The sequence below is a fragment of the Prunus mume genome, linkage group LG6 (genome assembly GCF_029339155.1).
Source record: "Prunus mume cultivar Tortuosa linkage group LG6, ASM2933915v1, whole genome shotgun sequence".
NCBI classification, from domain to species: Eukaryota; Viridiplantae; Streptophyta; class Magnoliopsida; order Rosales; family Rosaceae; genus Prunus; species Prunus mume.
The window spans coordinates 15516510-15538092 of record NC_142703.1 but is presented as its reverse complement, the minus strand read 5'-3'; the positions used below and the strand labels follow the sequence as shown (position 1 = coordinate 15538092).

Sequence of the window (21583 nt, the reverse complement as noted above, 5' to 3'; positions counted from 1 at the left end):
CTCATCTGTTTATATTTAGTTGATAAGTGTCACCTCTATTTCCCAAAAGAGCTTGGGATTTTGACTTACAAAATCATCAACAAACAAACAAGAAAACGAAAGAAGAGAGAGAAAAAACCCCTAAAGAAATAAAATAAAAAGAAAAAGAAAAATCCTCATACTGCCACTGTTCTCGACCAATAAAACCAACCAAAAGATCTCCCAGTCCAATCAACCTGTCGGAGAGCCTCCTTCAACGGCTCAGATCGTCCCACCTCGCCACCCCACATTGGGCAGACATCAAATCACGATCTCAGGCCCTGATTGGACCACGTTGCGAGATATGGATGGCTACCCAACCACTTTTAATATTAAAAAAATTTAAACAATTCCGAAATCTTAGCCTCCGAACCGTCCTTAAATAGCGACTCGTGTCGAGGCGGCACAAGACACTTGTCGCCTCCACACAACCCAGACACCCAAAGCTCAGAGAAACAGACACTCTCTCTTTTACCAGGCAGTCACTCCCAATTTTCCACAAAAAGAAAATTAAAAAAGAAAAAGAAAATAAGGTAAATAAAGTCCTTCTCTTTCAATGCTTCTTTCTGTATCTATCTAACTCTGTCTTTTTGTTTATTTTTCATTTGAGCTATTTTTTCTGTTTATTAGGTTTTGTCTTTATCTGTTATTTTTGCGGGTTGTTTTATATTTATTATTTTAGCTGTAATTGTTTTTTGTTGGTCAAGGAAGCAAATTTATGGATTCAAATTACAGGGTTGTTTGAGCTTTGTTGTTGTATGAAGTAAGATATGGTTAGGGTTTTGATTGGTTTTTTAATGAAAGGTTTAAGCTTTTTGATTATTGGTTGTGGTGAACAAAAATTGGAGAAATGGGTTGGTCTTGGATAATGGTTATGAGAGTATAGATTTTGATGTTGTTATGATTTAATGGAGCTGGAGAACTCTGGAAGATCTTGTTAGTGGTCCAGTACCATGTTGGTTTGAGTGAGTTTGTGGATCTGAAGCTAATGGGAAAAGTATTTGTCATCACAGTTTTTATCTGAATATATTGGACAGGTGGAGATGAACAATTTGTTTGGTTCTGATCATTTTCACATTCTTGGTTCTTCATAAAGTTCAAATTCTAGGCAATAGAATCTTGTGTGAGATATTGACTTTAATGGTTTGAGTTGTGTTGTCAAGCTTCTGTTGGTGGGTTGAATAAAGCCGCTGTTAAGTTTGTTTTCGGACATTTGTCTGTTTTTGGAACTCTGAGGGGGTTGTTGTCTTTGTATGTCTCCAATTTTCTGAAGCTATTATTAAATTTATTCTCTTATCTCTTTGTTTATGCAGTAAGTGTTTTGTGTATGCAGTTTGGTGCTTTTGGGTTTTCTAATTCAGTTCATGCATAGAACTGTTTCATTGGCCTATCATTTTCCTGATTTTTGTCTGAACTATGTGTGTTCTACTTGGATGGATATATAGGAAAGTTTGCACAGCTAGCTGTTACTAGTATTTCAAGGTGCCAGAAGATGGGGTCTAATTTCAACTTCAAGAACTTTGGTGATGTACCACCTGGGGAGGGCAATGGTGGGAAGGCAGCAGGAAATTTTATGTTGGCCCGGCAGTCTTCCGTGTACTCTCTGACGTTCGATGAGTTCCAGAACACCATAGGTGGGCTTGGAAAGGATTTTGGATCTATGAACATGGATGAACTTTTGAAAAATATATGGACTGCTGAAGAGACTCAAGGCGTGACATCTACTTCTGGGGCTGGAGAAGGAAGTGCTCCTGGGGGTAATTTGCAGAGACAAGGGTCATTAACTTTGCCACGAACACTTAGTCAGAAGACAGTTGATGAGGTTTGGAAAGACTTGATTAGAGAGACAAGTGATGCTAAATATAATACCGTTGCTATGGGTTCAAATTTGCCACAGAGACAACAAACTTTGGGAGAGATGACTTTGGAGGAGTTTTTGGTGAGAGCAGGGGTTGTCAGAGAAGATGTCCAACCAGTTGTAAGGCCTAATAATAGTGGATTCTATGGTGAATTATACCGTCCAAATAACCACAATGGTATAGCTCCCGGATTTCAACAACCAAGTCGAACCAACGGTCTTTTAGGTAATCGAGTTGCAGACAACAATAATTCGGTTCTTAACCAGTCTCCCAATTTAGCACTTAATGTTGGTGGAGTTAGATCTTCTCAGCAACAAACACAGCAGCTGCCCCACAACAGCAGCCACTCTTCCCCAAGCCTACAAATGTAGCATTTGCCCCTTCTATGCATTTAACAAACAATGCTCAGTTAACAAGCCCGAGAACCAGGGGACCAATGACTGGGGTTGTGGAACCTTCTATGAACACTGTTTTCACTCAAGGTGGTGGGTTTCCAGGTGCAGGAATTGGAATGACTGGTTTAGGTACTGGGGGCGGTGCAGTTGCAGCAAGATCTCCCACAAATCAGATATCACCAGATGTGATTGCTAAGAGCAGTGGGGATACATCGTCGTTGTCACCAGTTCCTTACATGTTTAGCCGGGGAAGGAAGTCCAATGGAGCTTTGGAGAAAGTAGTTGAGAGAAGGCAAAGGAGAATGATAAAAAACAGAGAGTCTGCTGCAAGGTCCCGAGCTCGTAAACAGGTGACTACATTGGTTATGCTGCCATCATACATTATTTATCTGTTAAGTACTATCTCAATTTGTTGCTCATTGTCTTTTGAATTTGGCTTAACTTTGTTGTATTTGCTAATCAAGTGGTTTTTGGAGTTTAGTTGTAGTTTTAGACCTATATTTTGATGTCCAGTTTGGTGGCATTTTGTGCATCAACATGCCTTTGCGCTGATCCTTACATATGCGTAGTTTTCTGGTGAGAACCTTACAAATGCATACTTTGGGATATCTGCACACACCAGCAGAATTATTAACGAATTAAACAAAAACTACGAGCACAAAGTAGCCATGCCATGTGGGAGAAAATAGGCAGTCAGCAGACACGTTCATATGTTTATGCTCATTTAGTTATGTTTTGGTGTATAGATGGACAGTCCACCAGTTCAAGGTGGGTTGTCCTTTTATGTCTGCTAATGCTGATTCATATCTACCTAAAAATTCATAGAATCCTACTGATATTTGATGAACCCCAGTAAGAGGTTTTGTCAGTTTCATTATGACGACATAAATGCGTAAAGCAGCCTTCTGCACTGCCGATGTATTTTACATAATGTACAAAATTTGTAAGTGTTTAATCTTTTCTTTCTTAATTTTGGCACAATTTCTGGAAGGCTAATCATCTTTGGGATTTTTTGAACTTAATAATATGTTTTATGAGTTCTGGTCCTAGCATCGGCTCTTTGAATAGTGGCGCTCTGCTTTGTTCATACTTTTTTTGTTTAAGAAACATGATTGATACTTTTTTTTAATAACCTTTTCTTCTCGATTTATTGCAGGCCTATACCTTGGAACTAGAGGCTGAAGTTGCAAAACTTAAAGAAATGAATGAAGAATTACAGAGAAAACAGGTATATAATTTATTTAAGTAAAAATTATTGGCTATTCACCTGGTTGTCCTAGTTTGGCTAACGCTGCTTGACGTTAATGTGGTTTCTGCAGACAGAAATAATGGAAATGCAGAAAGATCAGGTACATCACTGTACCTATTTCTCTAGTGCCTCACTGCCCTACATTTTATGTGATGTCTTATTGCTCCCAGTTAAAATAACCAATGAGGCAAACGATAACGTTCCTTTAGGAATTTCTTGTAAATTATGACTGTCAAAGTAGGCTGACGGATTTCTTTCTTGAATACTTCGGTAGATTTTGGAGACAGTGAAGCGGCAAAGGGGAGGTAAAAGGCAATGCTTACGACGAACATTGACTGGCCCTTGGTAACTTGGATGAAGTTGGACTGCAGATGTAAGATGAGTGCTTGATTTACAAACATATAGGTAGTATGGTACAAAGATTGGAGCTTGTATCTGTTATCTGAATCCAATCTTATACTAGAAACAGTAGGTAGCTGTCCGTATAGGAGAGGAGTGGTTGAGTTGTAAATTACAAACTACGGTCTCATCTTGTAGATTGAACTTTTGTACTGGTATGATCTCTGTTTGCTTCTCATTTTGATTGCAGAGAGAGTCTAGGATAATTGAGCAAGTCATGTGTAAACTATTTTAGTATTGTCCATCTAAATAATTAATACATTTCTGCCCTTCATAAACTTTTATTTTCATGCATATAGGAATTGAATTCAATTAACGAATTGGCTCAGGTCTTCAGATTTGTTCACTTGGGTTTCGTATTCAAGTACTGTTCTTTTCGTATTTTCCCAGCTCTAGTATTTTGGGAAGGTGGAGGAGGGAATGCTGGAGATGTAAAAACTGAAATCTTAACCTGTTTTGTGATGGTAATTAATTTATATGAAAATCAAATCAAATGCAAGCTTATTTATAAGTTTCTCTCTGCTTTTAGATGGCCCCAAAAACATAAAGGTAAAAAAGCCATTTCCCTTGACACAGTTTTGATGATGTTAACTTTGTTCTCTTCTATACGTCAAATTAACCTACCTCATGGTAGTTCTTCAAAAGGCTCCACCATCTCAGAATTTACAAATAGTATAAAAGACCATTTTACTCACCTCAGAACCTCATCTCCTAGTATCTGTTTTTGTGGGAACTGAAATTAAATTGCTTGGTAGGTAGATAAACGAACCATTGTTTAAATAGGTTTTCAAAGGTACTTCAAACAACAATCCGTTGTAGTCTAGTTGGTCAGGATACTCGGCTCTCACCCGAGAGACCCGGGTTCAAGTCCCGGCAACGGAATATTTTTTTGGTTTTCAAGTTTTCCTTAGCAGAGAACGGCACAGTTCAATCGAAGCAATTACCTTAGACACAATCCTTTTTTTTTTTTTTTTTTTTTTTATGCCATCTTAATTTATCAATATTTGCACACATTTATTTATCAGCCTTCAAATTCCTCATCAACTTCTCATTACAAAAGACGATAAATTCAACTGCAAAATATTTACAGCCCACGTAAGTATCCTATGAAGTCATGAAAATAAACAGAGTGGCTAAAAAGCCTGGAACACCTAAACTTACAAGTAACAACTAACAAAAATTTGCTACAAAATTTACAGGCCTTTCCATCTCAAATGCATTCTCTTTCACATCAATTACTGAAGGTTCACTGTCTCTGCATATAAAAAAATGGTAAGTTGTTAATCATAATGTTGCGGAAGCTTGACCAGCCAATGAGCAGTTTGGGGAGAAAATCACTTTAGAAACGGATGGACAATGTGGTCAAACTCAATACTTTCGAACATCCATTTTCCAAAACTGTTTGGTATGAAGATTCTGCTTCCATAGGCTAATGCGATCTAACAGTCTATACTCTTCATGGCTAGGGGATGAAGATTGCATTCCATCCGCAAGGACTTGGCTCTGAGTCCGGATAATCTCAACTCCTCGGGTACTCATAAACAAGGCCTTCTGCAACACTTCTTGCCCTTGCATGACCAAATAGTTTGCTCACAATAACCAATGCAAAGTCTGTGACCGTAGAAAGTCCCCTGCTTGTAATCACTTTACCATCAATCACTACTTTGGTGCCATTTACCACTTCATTTGTCAGCTTGCTTACAATGGAAGGGTGAGCAGTGGCTTTCTTACCCTATGTTTAGCAAAAGAAGCATAAGGAATCATATAAGCCAAAAACAAAACAAAAAATTAGAGAAATAGTTTTGTGTTACCTTCAGTAAGCCTTGTCTATGTAGGATTCCCGGTGAGGAACAGACTGCTCCGTATATTCTTCCAGCTAGTTCTTGTTCTTTGAGGAGGTTCTTTAGAATCCTAGATTTGTTTAACCGCTCAGCACCAGCAGTTCCTCCCTATTACAATGAACCAGAACTGTTGAAGGCATATGAATTAATTATGGAGTTTTGGCATTTTATTTGATTCTGCACCACAGAGATTAAGGGACATAGCCAAATATAACTTATCACTAACTATTTGGTTTGTCTCACCGGAAGAATGATTAAATCATAAGTTAACTCTGCAGCAACACCAATCAACTTGTCAGCAATGATTTTGGTGCCTTGAGATGCCAAAATCTGCACAGATTTTTCAACTGAAGCAACTACTACATTGACCTTTGCTCGTCGTAGAATATCTACAATAGTTACTACTTCAATCTCTTCAGAACCATTTGCAACTGGAATCAGAACCTACATGAATTCGAATGACAAAAGGCTTTTTAGGCCAAAACGAAGGAAAAACAGAGAAATAACGAACACCCACATTGACAGGCAGAAGATAAAACTATGTAATAAATAAATCTGGGCAAGCATGGAAAAGAGCAAGCAAAAGGTGAACTGTGAGCAAGGTTAGGAGTCAAAGAAAAAGAATGTAAAGATGAAGTTTTATCGTTGTATCTTTTGTCCATCTAAGAGAACATTTCAAACACTGGACCAAGAGTGGGTACCTACCAATATGTTATTTCTAGTGGGTTTGTTAAAAGAAGAAAAAGAAGAAAACTTTCGGCCTTTTTTTTCGGTAATGGGTCACCAAAGAATGACAGTTTCTGTTTTCCATTAGGGTATTGGTCAATAGAAAACCAAACTGCGTGTCCATAGATCGAAGTGACAAAAAATTCAGTAATGAAACAGAAACAAAAGAAACTTACGCGAGGGATGTGATCAAAAGACCACTCAACTTTGTTGAACTCTTCCCTTCTAGAGTTATCATCATCGAGGCACACCAACTAATACAAGAGAGGCAGGGTATTAGCTTTAAATTATCAGGAAAAATAATGAAAGGGAAAAACCATATGGATACAACGAATCTGACTAGATACATACATATTTACTTGATACAAAGCACAATAGTTCAGGCAGTCTGTTCCTGGAGACACAATCTGACAAAGGATGAAGTTTTTTTGGATAAAAGAACCAAAAAAGTCATACCACTGACTTCTTAGACAGGTAATGTATGGTTCACAAGTAACTTTTATTTGTTTTCTATTAATTTTGTATTTTGTATGTCAAAAGCAGACCCTTAAACCAATATAAGACACAGTACCAGCCTTAATAATGTAGATTTTTATTTCAAACATCTTCCTCAAATCTGAGCTACTTGTCATATTCCAATTTCACTCTGAATCTTAAAACCCTAAATGAATGTTGGGAAACGTAAGGAAAAGGAACTTTCTGACTACTTAGAAATGAGCTTTCTTGTGTAAGCATTTTTCTATTCCCTGTTACTTTCCCTTCGCCTTTTCAAGATCTAAAAATGGAGTAAGTATTCTGTAAAGTCCGTTTCTTCCATTTATTCCCATCTAGTAAAAATATCTTGGTACAAGAGGATTATATGCAGATGATCCAATTGACAAAATTTAAAAGAACATGATCATATTTTGGGACACAATTGTTTCTTATAAGAATAATATATACGTATTTTAGAACACAATTAATCCAGGCATCTGGAGGTACATCTAAAACCTATGTATATAATTGTTTAGTCGATCTATAATTTTAAGGTAATTATCTGAACACTCACTCCTATGCTTATATAATGAACAAAAAACTGAGACAGAGCTCAGCACTCACCAATGATTCTCCAATTCCCTTTGCAACAGATTCCCCAAATAGCTGTTCAACTAGGCATAGGGCAAACACATAAGAAGTTCCAGGGCCACGGCTTGTTGTGAGCCCTTCTGAAACTTGAATGTTTGATTTGACTGCCCAGAACGTTGGAAGCTTGTGCATGAATGCAGGGTGGCATGTAGTCTTGCATAACACACTAGACAACCATTAGCCGAAAACTACATTGAAATGCACAAAACTATGAAAATTTAACCAACACTAAGCCGAAGTTAACCCACCTGCCTTCTCCTTAGAAGACCCCATGGTAGAAGTGTTACTGCTGGAGCAGCACATATAGCTCCATATAACCTCCTTTCCTCAGCCTGTTTGCTTGTAATTTTCTGCAGTGCTGCGCAGTCTCTTAACCTCACCGAGCCAGGCATTCCTCCCTTAAGGGTCATGTACATAGCAGTAATCAGCGGATGTTATAAGTTTGTCAATTCAACGTACAACTTATCACCAAACTTCCTAATATTAATATCCATTGGTTAATCAACAGACAAAAACCAAGGGCAGTAATTGGTTCACAATAATTCCAAAAATAACACCTCCAGCTTGTAGACTACCTTGTGCCTACAGTATTTTTTGCTTCCAACTATAGATACACACTTTGACTCTTGTTGTTAAACTTTCTCCAGCTCTGGGCCAAAAAGAAGAAAACTTTCTATAGCTATCGTTCTAATTTGACGAACTTCGGTTGTTTTAAAAGAATCTCAACGACCAATATTACGTGCCTTCTGCTAGTTACTTAGTAATACTATAAATTCATGAAATTTAACAAAAAGTTCAAAACAACTGACCGGCAAAGCCACAAGATCAAAAATTTGATCGGAACATGCGGAAATGGAGGTATCAGCAACCAATTTAGTACCACAAGAAGCTTCAATTTGGAGCTGTGGCTCCACCGAGGCCACAGTGACATCAGCACCAGCTCGGCGCAGAACATCAACTATAATGACAGCTTCCATTTCTTCTGTCCCCAACCCAATTGGAACCAGAACCTGCGCATACACAACAAACCCAAAAATTCAACTAACTCTCTCACTTCTTCTTTGGTTGCTAAGAAAAAATATATCACAAAGCCAAGAACCCATTTTGCCAAAGTTCTCATTTCATTCATCCATTTTCTCAGCAACCACATGGAGAAGCTCATGTGGGTTTGGTGCATTTAGAGGAATGGACAAATGGGTATTGAAAAAAGACCTTCTTGGGAGGTAGCGATGTGGCTGTGCTTGTGCTGGTTGTACTAGAAACTGGGTTTGTTGCTGTTGTTGCAGAGAGGGTTTTAGTGGGTTTTGCCGAGTGTTTTGAAGTAGCTGTTCTTCGCTGTCCAGAGGCCATGGACTTCAATGAGAAAGAAGGAACAGTAGCTGCAGAGGCAGCCATTGAAGCAAGCATTGGATAAGAGAATTTCACCGCGGTTGGTGAGAGAATAGAAGACAGACACTCCATTGACGCAATTCCCAGTTTGGCGCTAGAATCATGAAGTGGACCTTATCTCGGCTCGGCAGGATTTTCTTTCTTGGACCGAAACATAGTCCACTTCACTTGAGTCCAAAACAGCGTCGTTTCAGCGGAAGGTGGTTTTCCTCAAGTTATATCTTAATTTTCATCATTTTTTTGGGTTCATTTTCGTTTTCATAAATTAAATTAGCGATGCTAGATGATATTTTTATGAGATATATTGGACACAAGTTAGCTTGTTTCTCCACTACAGTGTACAAGATAAGGGAAAATTGGATCAAGGACACTTGAACTATAAGCCTTGTTGTAATTTGTAATGTACCAAATAGAAATTCTGTTGCACCTGAATTAAAATTTTGTTGCAATGTTCCATTTATATTCTTGTTTCATTTAATTTAATTTATTTAAGAATTTTTTTATTTTATTTGAAAACTGAAATTACAAAACGAAACCCCTAGAACAAGAAAGCCCAAAGAGGTCAAAATAGAAATGAGAACAAATTGACAAAGGAAGCCCAAGCTCTCAACTAACTTGCGACGAGAGCCCATGGCCCAGCTTGGCAACCGCATCCGCAATGGAGTTTGCCTTCTTGAACACATGTTGGAAGTGAACAGAAGTTGTAGAAAGCTAAGGTGCCAAATATCTTGAATAATTTGTTGGATACTCCACTGAGAAGTAACTTTTTTGAGGACATTGTCAATAACAAGTTTAGAGTCACCTTCTACCACAATTTGACCCTAGCCTCTATCAATAGCAACATCGAGACTATCCCGAAAGCAACACTTTCAACCACATTTATGGAATTTTCAGCAATGTTATTGGCACCAGCCAATAACACATGACCATCACTATTCTGAATGACAAAACCAGTGGTAGCTTGAGAATTAATGACAGACCCATCAAAGTTAATTTTAATCCAACATGTAGGGAAAACGGCAGGGATAGAATTGGGGGTGTGTGCCATTTTATCACCATAGGGATATCATTTTCCTTTTACCAAATGGTTATGTTGCTAATATCATTTTTGGCCTCCCAAATCTGCCAGCAAATGAGAATAGCTTTGGATAAGTGATCCAGACCTGGGGGGTTGAGTAGTGCAATCCAAAGAGGATAACCAACTAATGAAATCGCCAACTTGAGAAGGAAGAGAAGGGAAAACAAAGGAACATCCCCAAACATTCCTAGCAAAGCTACAATTCACAAACAAGTGTTAAATGGTATCAAGCTGGTCATGGCAAAAAGGGTAGTCAGAACACAGCTGAGGCATAAATATGTGAAGTCTAGCTCTCACTTGAACTCTTATTTTATTCAAGAAGTTGAGCACTATTGGACATAACCCTTTTGAAAATGAGTCTAATTTTCCTGTTACCCTTTTCCATGTGCCTCCCTATTACCCTTCTAATTTATTTACACATGTTCTTACACTTAACTTCTAACATAATAGGCTAACAAGGTCTAGCCCAGTGGAAAAGGGTCTTGACTTGTAGACTAAAGGTCTCAGGTTCGAACCTCCATGGCATCATAGTTGTATGTGTGTGTGAGAAATCCTTCTCCCCTGTAATTTAGACTTGTACTTAAAAAAAAAATTATAACATAACAGTGTTAACTTTTTTTAATAAAAATAAAACAAAAACAAAGCTAATTATTTAAAAGAGAAAAAAACAACAGCCACCACCACAACCCACCCACCCAGAGGCCTACCGCCCAACCTGGATAGCCAACCCATCTATCCAACCTGGTCAGCCACCCCGCCCCACCTCGCCGGTGGCAACCCCTCTCTTAGTCGTCGTCGGCAGCAACTCTCCTATTTTATGTCCTCCCTCTTTATCAAGCAACATCAAACTCATATATCTGATATATTTTTCTCCATGGCTAAAACCCATAATCCTTTCTACATGTCATTTCTCTTCTCCCTCCTTAACCCAACAACACCCAAAAAAAGGGGGGAGAAAACAACATGGCAACACCAAATGTGAGATATAGTATATCCAAATATGGATTCCAAGATCTCTCTTATAATTACATAGGCTTGGCTACATCAGAGGTTTGAAGGTGAAGAATACTGAGAATATGTGTGTTCCTTGTTTTATTTACTTGAGATGTAGTGAAGATGAAGGGGTTGTTGAGGCCACAACACAATATGGCTCATTGCACAAAATATCCTACAATTTTGAAGCCCTTTAGTGTCATTCTTGTTTGAGGCTTTAACAGATGAGATTGACTATGTTATTGGGGTTTTGAGTTTGAGGAAGAAAATGGTAAAGTAGGAAAGAAAAAGATAGAAAGGGATATTGAGATAATGAAGTGTTTCCGGAGCCAAGGAGGAGAGGGGTTGACGCCGACGGGATGGGGTGGTGACCAGGTTGGATGGGTGGGGAGTTGGCTGAGGTTGTGTGGGTGGATGGGGCTGTAGGCTATTGGTTTTTGTTTTTTTGTTTAATAATTAGCTTTGTTTTTGTTTTATTTTTTTTTAAAAAGTTAATACAGTTATGTTAGAGCAATTCCACCTATTTTCCCTTTGCCATGGCAAAGGGGGCTAGGGTAGCCACTATTCATGTAAATAGTGGTTGTCATTGCAAAAAGCAATGAGTGTTTCCACCTATTGCCATGACAAATGGCAATTAAAATTCATTTTTTTTGTTTTTTTCACAAATTTTTTTACCTCAATAATTAATTTGGATAATATTTTCGAGTTCCTACGTGTCACGACTATTCATATCTCATAATCGGATAAAATTTCCGGATAAGATTTTTGGGTTCAAATTTCAGATACATTTCAATATTCAAAATTCAGATAAATTTCAAATTTCAAATTTCAGATGAATTTCAAAATTCAAATTTCAGATAAATTTCAAATTTCATATGAATTTTAACATTCAAATTTCACATTTCAGATGAATTTCAAATTTCAGATAAGATTTTCATCTTCTAAAATCGAGCCACGTGTCATGTCTATCTGGCCAAAATTTTCTATAAAACCATAAGCTCAGCTCATACCTCTCACACCACATCTTTCTATATTTTCATTTCTCAGAGTTTAGAATTCATACTCCATTCTCAATGGAAGACATGAGGAGATGCTTGGGGAGGCAAGAGCGAGAAACAAATGAGAGAAGCCATAGACGAGCTGAAAGGCTAAGGTTGCAGAGAGAAGAAGATGAACAAGTTGTCATAACAGTGGCTTTGCTTGATGAAGAGAACCAAGGTCGCCGCCGTGGTTCACAAGTCGGCCGTGGCCCGAATGTCGACAGACATAGGCATTCTCGGGGTAAGAATCTTTTGGAAGATTATTTTATCCCAACTTCTTTGTACTCTGATGTTGATTTTCAAAGGCGATATAGAATGCAACCCTATTTGTTCAATAAAGTCATGCATGATATTTGCAATTATGATGCATACTTTGTTCAAAAGTGTGATGTTGCTGGGGTTTTGGGACTTTTTCCGAAGCAAAAACTTACAATGTTATACGAATGTTGACGTATGGTTCATCTCTGATCAGGTGGATGAGATTACCCGGATGAGGAAGCCCACTACGTTGGAAACCTTGGTAAGATTTTGTGATGCAGTCGAAATTCTATACACTAAGGACTTCTGCGCAGACTGCGCCTAGGACTTCCAACGGCTTCTACAAAAGCGAAGCTCGAGGATTTCGGAATGATTGGTAGCATCGATTGCATACACGACAATGGAAGAATTGCCCAACTGCCTGGCAAGGAGATTACGGAAATAGAAAAAGCCAAAAAAGTATCATCTTTGAAGCCGTTGATGGCTTTGATACATGAGTTTGTCATGCCTTCTTTGGAGTTGTCGGATCTCAAAATAACCTTAGCGTGCTAGGTCAATCCCCGGTTTTCAACGATGTTTTGAAAAGTGAAGCCTCGAATATCACCTATCAAATCAACAATACTGTCTACCAGACGGGGTATTATTTAGCAAACGGCATCTACCCGAGGTGGACTACATTTGTCAAATCCATTCCGAATCCCTGTTCCCAGAAGCAAAGATTATTTGTTTATTATCAAGAAGGATACAAGAAAGATGTCGAAATGTGTTTTGGCATCCTCCAAGCTAGGTGGTTGATTATTCAAGGTGCGGAGCGTATGTTTGATGAGGAGGTGCTGAGAAGTATTATGATGACTTGCATAATCCTACATAATATGATTGTGGAGGATGAGTATGATTACGATGCTGCAGAGGTTTACGAACCGGATCCCATGAACAAGGCTTTGACACAAATTTATGAAAGGGACATAGGGCCAAGTGGAGAACCATTGGAGTAGGATCCATTGGTTAGGGATGATCGTTTCATGACCCATATGCTAGATCGATATACAGATATGCAATCTTCTTATATTTATGAAAGACGTCAAGTTGACTTGATGAAGCATCTATGGGTGGTGAAAGGCAATGACGGTGAATGATGGAGCATAGATGCTTTGGTTAGGTTTTATTTAGTTATGGTTTGGTTGTGTTGTTTTTTTATTTATCATGGTTTGGTTGTGGTTTGTTTTTATTATTGTACTTTGGTTGTAGTTTTTTTAATTTTTTATTATGTTTTGATTGTTGTTTTTCCTTTTAATTATGTTTTGTTTGATGTAAGGAATATGTTGAATAAAAAGTTATTTTATTGAATGCTTTGTTTATTAAATAAAGAAAGCCAATACAAGTCATTAAGAATTACTACTACTAAAATAAAATACATGAATTACAACAACTTTAATACAAAACATGAAAAATACAAATAAATAAAAGGTATGCCAACTAATTTAATGGTTTTGATCATTTAACCAATCCGTGTTGCTAGGTCCATCGTCACGGAAAAGTCTTCTTCTCATAACATCCCTTCGTTCTAGCTTCCAAAATTTTTTTGTTTCAGGGGACGTATGACTTGTATCCATGGTCATGGTTTCCCGATCCGTCTTCTCAATGTGTTGTTTGCTCAAATACTCCATTTCTTGTACATATTCTGCTCGAATTGCCATCTCATTCTCTTGGTGTTTCTTCTCAATTTCAATTCTTATGGCAGCCTGCCTTGCAATTTCCTACAAATTTCTTTGATGTATTAGTGCTAGAATTACTCCATTTCTTCACCTTCGCAGCCTTTCGGCCAATAGGCCTCGGCTCCTTTTCGATGGGTGAGCATTGACTCATAAGGGAATCGAGAGGTGAATCTGATGTCGTTGAATCATGGAGTGGCGTCTCGTTTAACATAACGGGGGGACTCGTGGGAATAATTCTGAAGCGTTTGCAATTTTTCACCACCTCCCAACATTCATGATGGTTGAAAGTTTTTTTGCCTTGCCCAATTGCACCAAACCACATCTGTGCTTGTATAATCTATTAACAAACAAAATAAAATAATGAAAATGCAAGAAATATTTAAAATATATTGGAAATGCAAGTAATATAAAAAAAATAATGAAAATGCAATTAACCTTACAAATATATTGGAAATGCAACAAATATTAACAAAATATTATTTATGCAAGAAATATTAAGAAAAAATTGGAAATGCGAGAAATATTAACAAAATATTGAAATGCAAGAAATATTAACAAAATATTGAAAACGCAAGAAACATTAAAAAAACATATATATATATATATATATTAGGACATTAAACTTAATAAAACGAAAATTACAAAATATTTACCTCGCTACTAAGATTTTCCCTGCTTCTATGGTTGTCCCTCGCTTTTGCCAAGACATCTCTCTATTTTTTCAACTCTTTATTGAGAATTTTCCACATACTAAACAATGTCATTTCTGTACGAGTTGACCTTGGAATTCTTTCACAAAATTCGGCATTGAAATTTTTTTTTCACATATGACAAAATTTCATCTCATTGCTTGACACGGGACAATGACTAATTTGGAGCCAAGACTCAGACAAGAAAACATATTCCATGATGCTCCACGCCCCTTCGGTTTCGAAAGAAGAAGCCATAAAGATAAGAAATAAAAATACAATTTGAAAGATAAAAAAATGTTGAGTAAGGGTGGATAATAGTAGAAGTAGAAGAAAATGTATGAGTATTGGTGTTGAAAGTGAAGGGTATTGATAGGTATTTATAGAAAAAAAATTCAGAATTTTTTGGTATTTTTTATATATAAAAAGTACGAATTATTTTCATAATTTTATAGGCAAAAAAAGCCCAGCCGTTGGATTGGAGGAGGAGAAGCGATCGGGCGCCTGGCGAAGACACTGTCTTCTAACTGTTGGAAATGAGCAGGGATGACATTAGCACACGAGAGTTCAAGTTTTTTACCGTTGGCACGTGCATTACACGCGCCAAGGATAAAAAATTTGCACCGCGCGTTGACGTCATCCTTGATGTCTTCTCCCCCTCGGGCTATAGCTTGGGCAAGACTTGCCTTCGAGCCAGCCCGTCTTCGTGGGTCCCACAACTAGCCCGGGCAAAAGTGGCCTACAGGAACTGGCGATTTTGCTTGGCCTCCCCCCAACCTCGGGCTTAGGCTCCTCAGTGGAGCTGCTCTTTAGAAGTTAAGTGTAGAGACGTGTAAATAAATTAAAAGAGTAATAGAGAGGCACAAGGAAAAGGGTAACAGGAAAATTGGACCAACCATTTTTTCTCTCAGACGAATCTACCACTTACCTTTTTTTATTTTTTATTTTTATATAATATTTTTTATAAAACGAATATACCATTTACCATTCATTCATACATACAATTTACAAAATGTGAACTACAACATTTAAATCATAGAACTGGAAAATTATGTTTAGCCTTGTAATTACACGTCAATCCGCTCTCATCTCATCTATCATATGCAAAACCTTTGCTTTGCTCCATCTGTAAGTTTTTCCATATATTTTGTGAGTTTGCCTTTTCATTATTATGAGGTGTCATATAAATAATAAATAGAGTTATATTTAAATTAAGATATTATGAGACTTTTATTCAGATAATGATTAAATGGAATAACTGTTACAGGAGGTGGATATCATCCATTATCTCCACGTTTTGGCTAGCAGTTGTCTCTTAATAGGAGAGTCAGTTGTAAAGCAACTTGTATAAAAGGCTTGGTCTCTGCTCTCATATTTACACGTTCATATTCTGTATGCTTGCCCTATTGAAAGCTTTGACATTTTGGAATACTGAGAGGAGAAGATCATCTTGTATATCTGATTATGACTAATTCAAGTAAGTCTTATCTCTACTTGTTCTATTGTTTAATTATCAAATTTGTGCTAAGGTGTGGTTTAAGTGCTAAATTGGTTCAAGATTATTTTGAATACAGTATAACTTACATGTGGTATCAGAGCCATCAATTCAGCCTTGAACTCATCTTTTTTGGTTAACGTTTATCGACATTGTGTCATTTATGATTATCCTTGTTTTTTGTTTTTTGTTTTTTGTTTTTTGTTTTTTGTTTTTTGTTTTTTTTTTATTTGTCTTTTTCCGCTGCGTTAATGATTATACTTGTAATTTTTATATCATTATATTTCGATGCACTTGTGATGTTACTTGCTGATTATTCAATTTGATCAATAAACATTAAGAATCAAATTCAGTCTCAATTGATTTGTCTAATGGTTTTTTGATGAATTTTGTTGATTTAATTAAATTAACAAGATTATATACTGGGATGATTTTGGGATTGGATGGGTAAACTGCCAAAGTGGTTTATCTGATCCTTTGCTATTTAAAATCAATTTTGATGCTCAGTTTGTAGTTTATAAACATTAACAGGTAGATTTTCTTCCAAAGAAGTTGTCTACTGGGTTTGGCTATAAACTAATGTCTAGTGAGTCATGAAAAACTTGGTTAGTATTATTTAATCTCACCCAAAGGTGTTGAATTTGTACTAATTCTTGTGCTTTATGCTTGGCTATGCAAATTTTTGTTTTGATAGTTCATTACATTTATAGAGTGATTTCTTGCCTAAAGGTGTGATCATTTTCTATAACTTAAGTTTGACTAAAGCATTTAGATATCAGTTTTAGTCACAATTGTTGTGAACTTCGAAGCTTATGTTCTGTTCCTATAATTAATGGCAGGTTTCAATATGTTAAACCTTATTAACATTGAGAAACTGAATGGGACCAACTTCAAGACATGGAAGCAACAAATTGATATGAATTTGGGATTACTTGAGTTCACCATAGCTTTTAAGGAGCCTAAGCCAGCAGCTTTGACTAATATCAGTAGTCAAGAAGAAAAGGATGCTTTTAAGAAATGGGAGAGAGCAAATGATATGTCTTTGATCTTGCTAAGGATTATATGGAAGCTGTGGAGGAAAAGTTTAAGAGGTCTGACAAGGCTGAATCAAGTTCTTATCTTACTACACTCACTTCAACCAAGTTTGATGGAACTGGGAGCATGAGAGAGCATCTCCTCAAACTTGTTAATGTGGCAAACAAGCTCAACAATCTGGATTTGCAGATTACTGATCAATTTCTTGTTCATATGGCTCTCAATTCCTTGTCTTCTGATTATGAGCAAGTGAAGATCAACTACAATACCCAGAAAGAGACTTGGACTGTCAATGAACTTATTGCTATTTGTTGTCAAGAGGAGGAGAGATTAAAAAAGGGCAAAGCTGAAGTTGTCAATTTCGTACATGCTGGGAAAGGAAAGAAAGTAGCTATAGTCAATAAATCTGGAAATCCCAATCAGAAGACAAATGCACCTAAAACGGGTTCATATTCCAATTCAAAGAAAAATGCTCATAACTCTGTTGTGCCTGCTCAAAACTCTACTACTACCACTAGTTCTGGTCTTAAACCTAACAAAGACATTTTCAAAAAATGTTTCTTTTGCAAATCTGCTGAGCATGTGAGGAAAGATTGCCCTGGTTTTAAGGCATGGCTCATTAAGAAAGGTATTCAAATTGTTGATGTTTTTGTTACTGTTGAAACAAATTTGGTTTTTATTCCACAAAACTCATGGTGGTTTGACACTGGTTGCACTGTTCATATCACTAATTCATTGCAGGGATTCAAAAGCCAGAAGGACCAAAATAGAGAGATCTACAAAGTCTTTGTTGGAAATGGAACAAAAGTAGAAGTAGAGTCTGTTGGTAGTGTTAAGTTAGAGTTGTCATCTGGTTTTATTTTAGTATTGAATAATGTTCTTTATGTACCTTCAATGCGAAGGAATTTACTTTCAGTTTCAAAGCTTGTTAAGGATGGTTTTTCTTATATTGGTGATGCTGAAAGTATTCGTATTTTTCACAAAAATCAGTTTGATAAATTACTTGGTTATGCTTTTCTTAATGGTGACTTGTGGCAGCTTCAGTGTACTTATTTTCATGAATGTTTCCATATTGTTGATTCTGTTTCTAAGAGAATGCTCAATAATGACAGATCTTCTATGCTTTGGCATAGGAGATTAGGGCATATATCAAAGGATAGAATGGAACGATTAATGAAAAGACAGATATTGCCAGATTTGGATTTCAATGATTTTGAGACATGTATTGACTGTTTTAAAGGCAAAACCACAAGCACAAGGAAAATAAACTCAACTAGAAGCAGTAACTTGTTAGAGATAATACATACAGATGTTTGTGGTCCATTTCCAACAAAGACAATATGTAGAAATTTCTATTTTGTTCTCTTTATAGATGATTTTTCTAGATATTCATATTTGTATTTGATTTCTGAAAAATCACAAGTTTTAAACTGTTTCAAAGTTTTCAAATTAGAAGTTGAAAATCAGCTTAACCAAACCATTAAAGTTGTAAGATCAGATCGTGGTGGAGAATATTTTGGCAGGCATACAGAGGCTGGACAACAAAAGGGTCCTTTTGCTATTTTTCTTCAAGAGCAAGGCATTGTAGCACAATATACAACACCTGGAACTCCACATCAAAATGGAGTGGCAGAGAGGAGAAATAGGACACTGAAGGATATGGTTAGAAGCATGTTGTCTCATTCCCAGTTACCAGAATTTCTGTGGGGCGAAGCCATAAAGACAGCTAATTATATTTTGAATAGAGTACCAAGTAAGTCAATTCCTTCCACGCCATTTGAGATATGGACAGGTAGAAAACCAAGCTTCAATCATTTTCATACATGGGGCTGCAGATCTGAAGCTAGGCTTTACCATCCAACAGAAAAGAAGCTTGATATGAGAACCACTAGTTGTTACTTCGTTGGTTATTCTGAGAAGTCTAAAGGATTTAAGTTTTATTGTCCTACTTTGCATACAAGAATTGCAGAGACTAATAATGCTAAGTTTATTGAGGATTTCAGCACATCTTCCTCACAGTCCAAAAATTCTTATATTTTTGAAGAAATTGATAAAACTTCAGTTGCATCCTCAGGAAACTCAATATCAATTCCAGTGCCAATTTCATGTTCAACATCTGAGATAGTTGCAAATAATGTTCCACAGCCACAAGTATTTGAAGAACCGATTGAGGAAGCAGATGTATTGCCTATTCTAGAACCAGAAGTACAGGCAGAACCTGCTAATCCTGAGCCTGCACTTGAAGGTCTCAAAGACCGAGGAGATCTGCAATTCCTGGTGATTATATGGTGTATTTACAGGAAGTTGAATTTAACATTGGAGATCTTGATGATCCTGTTTCTTACAGAGAAGCCATGGAAAGTTCTCAATCAACTCTTTGGCAAGTTGCTATGGAAGAGGAATTAGCTTCTATGGACAAGAATGGTGTTTGGACTTTGATTGAGCCTATTGCTGGTGTCAAACCAATAGGCTGCAAGTGGATTTACAAGACTAAAAGGGATTCTCAAGGAAGAGTTGAAAGGTTGAAGGCAAGGCTAGTTGCAAAGGGGTTTACACAAAGAGAAGGTTTAGATTACTCTGAAACTTTCTCTCCTGTGTCAACCAAAGATTCTTTTAGAATTATCATGGCTCTCACAGCACACTTCAATCTTGAATTACACCAAATGGATGTGAAGACTGCTTTCCTCAATGGTTTTCTCAAAGAAGATATTTTCATGAAGCAGCCACCAGGATTCATTGAAAGGGGGAAAGAGAACTTTGTCTGTAAGTTAAATAAGTCAATATATGGACTTAAACAGGCTTCTCGACAGTGGTATTTAAGGTTTGATCAGGTTGTGACTTCATTTGGTTTTGTTGAAAACAGATTTGATAATTGCATCTACATGAAAATGGTGAAGTCCAATTTTATTTTTCTGGTTCTTTATGTAGACGATATACTCTTGGCAAGTTCAAATGTTCAATTGCTTCAAGATACTAAGAGTATGCTCTCTAGTAGTTTTGATATGAAGGATTTAGGTGAGGCTCATTTTGTTTTGGGCATTGAGATTGTTAGAGACAGGTCAAGAAGAGTTTTGGGGTTATCTCAGAACAATTACATTGACTGAGTTCTTAAAAGGTTCAACATGGAAAGATGTAGTGGTGGTGATGTTCCAATTGGTAAGGGTGATACATTTTCTACTCATCAATGTCCTGTGACAGATTTTGAAATTGAGGCTATGAAAGATAAGCCTTATGCTTCCTTGGTAGGTAGTGTGATGTATGCTCAAGTTTGTACTAGACCAGACTTGGCATTTGCACTAAGTGTACTAGGAAGGTTTCAATCAAATCCTGGTATTGCTCATTGGAATGCAAGCAAAAAGGTTCTCAGATATTTGCAAAAGACTAAATCATATGTGCTGTGTTATCATTATGTGGATTCACTTGATTTAGTTTGCTATTCAGATGCTGATTTGGGAGGCTGTGTTGATGACAGAATGTCAACAAGTGGCTATATGTTTATCTTATTTGGTGGTGCGTTTCATGGAGAAGTAAGAAGCAAACTACCAGGATCAGTGTCTACAATGGAATCTGAATATATTGGATGTTTTGAAGCTGCAAGGCAATGTGTTTGGTTAAAGAATTTGATTCACAGTATGAAAATTGTCAAGAGTATAGAGAGGCCATTGAAGCTATATTGTGACAATAGTTCAGCTGTGTTCTTTGCCAAAAACAATAAAAGATCTGATGCTTCAAGGCTGCTGGATATCAAGTACTTGACACTTCAGGACAAGGTCAAAGATGGAGTCATTGATATTGAGCATCTTGGCACTTTGCATATGATAGCAGATCCTTTAACAAAAGCTTTGCATGTGACTGCATTTCAAAGACTAGTGCCAAAAATGGGTCTGCAAGCTTCGATTGATCTGTTTTGAATGTGGGAGTAAGGTAATTCTTCACCTTTGAATATTTTAATATTTTTTCTGGTTCTAGTGCTGTGTTTATGAAGTCTTTGCAAAGTTATGTTGAAATTGAATGATGTTCATGACATCATAAGACCAACGAAATTTGGGAGTCTCATGGTACCGAGACTCACACTTCCTATTCCATGTCAGCAACATTACATTATGATATGATCAGTTTGTGATTTTAGAGTGCTGGTGCAATTTAAGTGTGTCAAGTTTTCTAAAGTTCAGCTCTTTATATCAGTATGGTTAGTTGTCAAAAGTCATCTATAATTTCATATAACTCAGTGATCACTGTTGATTATTCAATATGATACTTTTTGTTTGATGAATTGGCT

At 36.9% G+C, this 21583-nt stretch overlaps 2 protein-coding genes, 1 non-coding gene and 2 pseudogenes across 4 annotated transcripts; 4 read left to right on the top strand and 1 right to left on the bottom strand.

Annotated features, from left to right (window-relative positions):
* Positions 1-391: 391 nt before the first annotated feature.
* On the top strand, positions 392-4198 carry ABF3 (abscisic acid responsive elements-binding factor 3). Its single transcript, XM_008238367.3, is given in 6 exon segments — positions 392-551; positions 1464-2204; positions 2207-2622; positions 3429-3500; positions 3592-3621; positions 3796-4198. Coding segments are annotated over 5 exon segments (1287 nt in total). The 5' UTR covers positions 392-551; positions 1464-1510; the 3' UTR covers positions 3871-4198.
* Positions 4199-4729: 531 nt separating this feature from the next.
* Positions 4730-4802, top strand: TRNAE-CUC (transfer RNA glutamic acid (anticodon CUC)). Its single transcript has one exon. It is a non-coding gene; the product is annotated as a tRNA-Glu (tRNA).
* A 131-nt stretch (positions 4803-4933) lies between these two features.
* Positions 4934-9134, bottom strand: DJ1C (Class I glutamine amidotransferase-like superfamily protein). Its single transcript, XM_008238377.3, has 8 exons — positions 8825-9134; positions 8422-8622; positions 7861-8010; positions 7586-7765; positions 6664-6741; positions 6005-6205; positions 5732-5869; positions 4934-5652 (listed from the first exon to the last, which is right to left on the bottom strand). The coding sequence occupies exons 1-8, from the start codon at positions 9071-9073 to the stop codon at positions 5440-5442; spliced, it is 1410 nt and encodes a 469-aa protein (XP_008236599.2). The 5' UTR covers positions 9074-9134; the 3' UTR covers positions 4934-5439.
* Positions 9135-16112: 6978 nt separating this feature from the next.
* Positions 16113-18290, top strand: LOC148916236 (uncharacterized; annotated as a pseudogene). The gene is made up of 3 exons (XR_016127996.1): positions 16113-16251; positions 17109-17932; positions 18046-18290. The product of XR_016127996.1 is annotated as an uncharacterized LOC148916236 (transcript).
* Positions 18291-20426: 2136 nt separating this feature from the next.
* On the top strand, positions 20427-21215 carry LOC148916235 (secreted RxLR effector protein 161 pseudogene; annotated as a pseudogene).
* Positions 21216-21583: the final 368 nt, after the last annotated feature.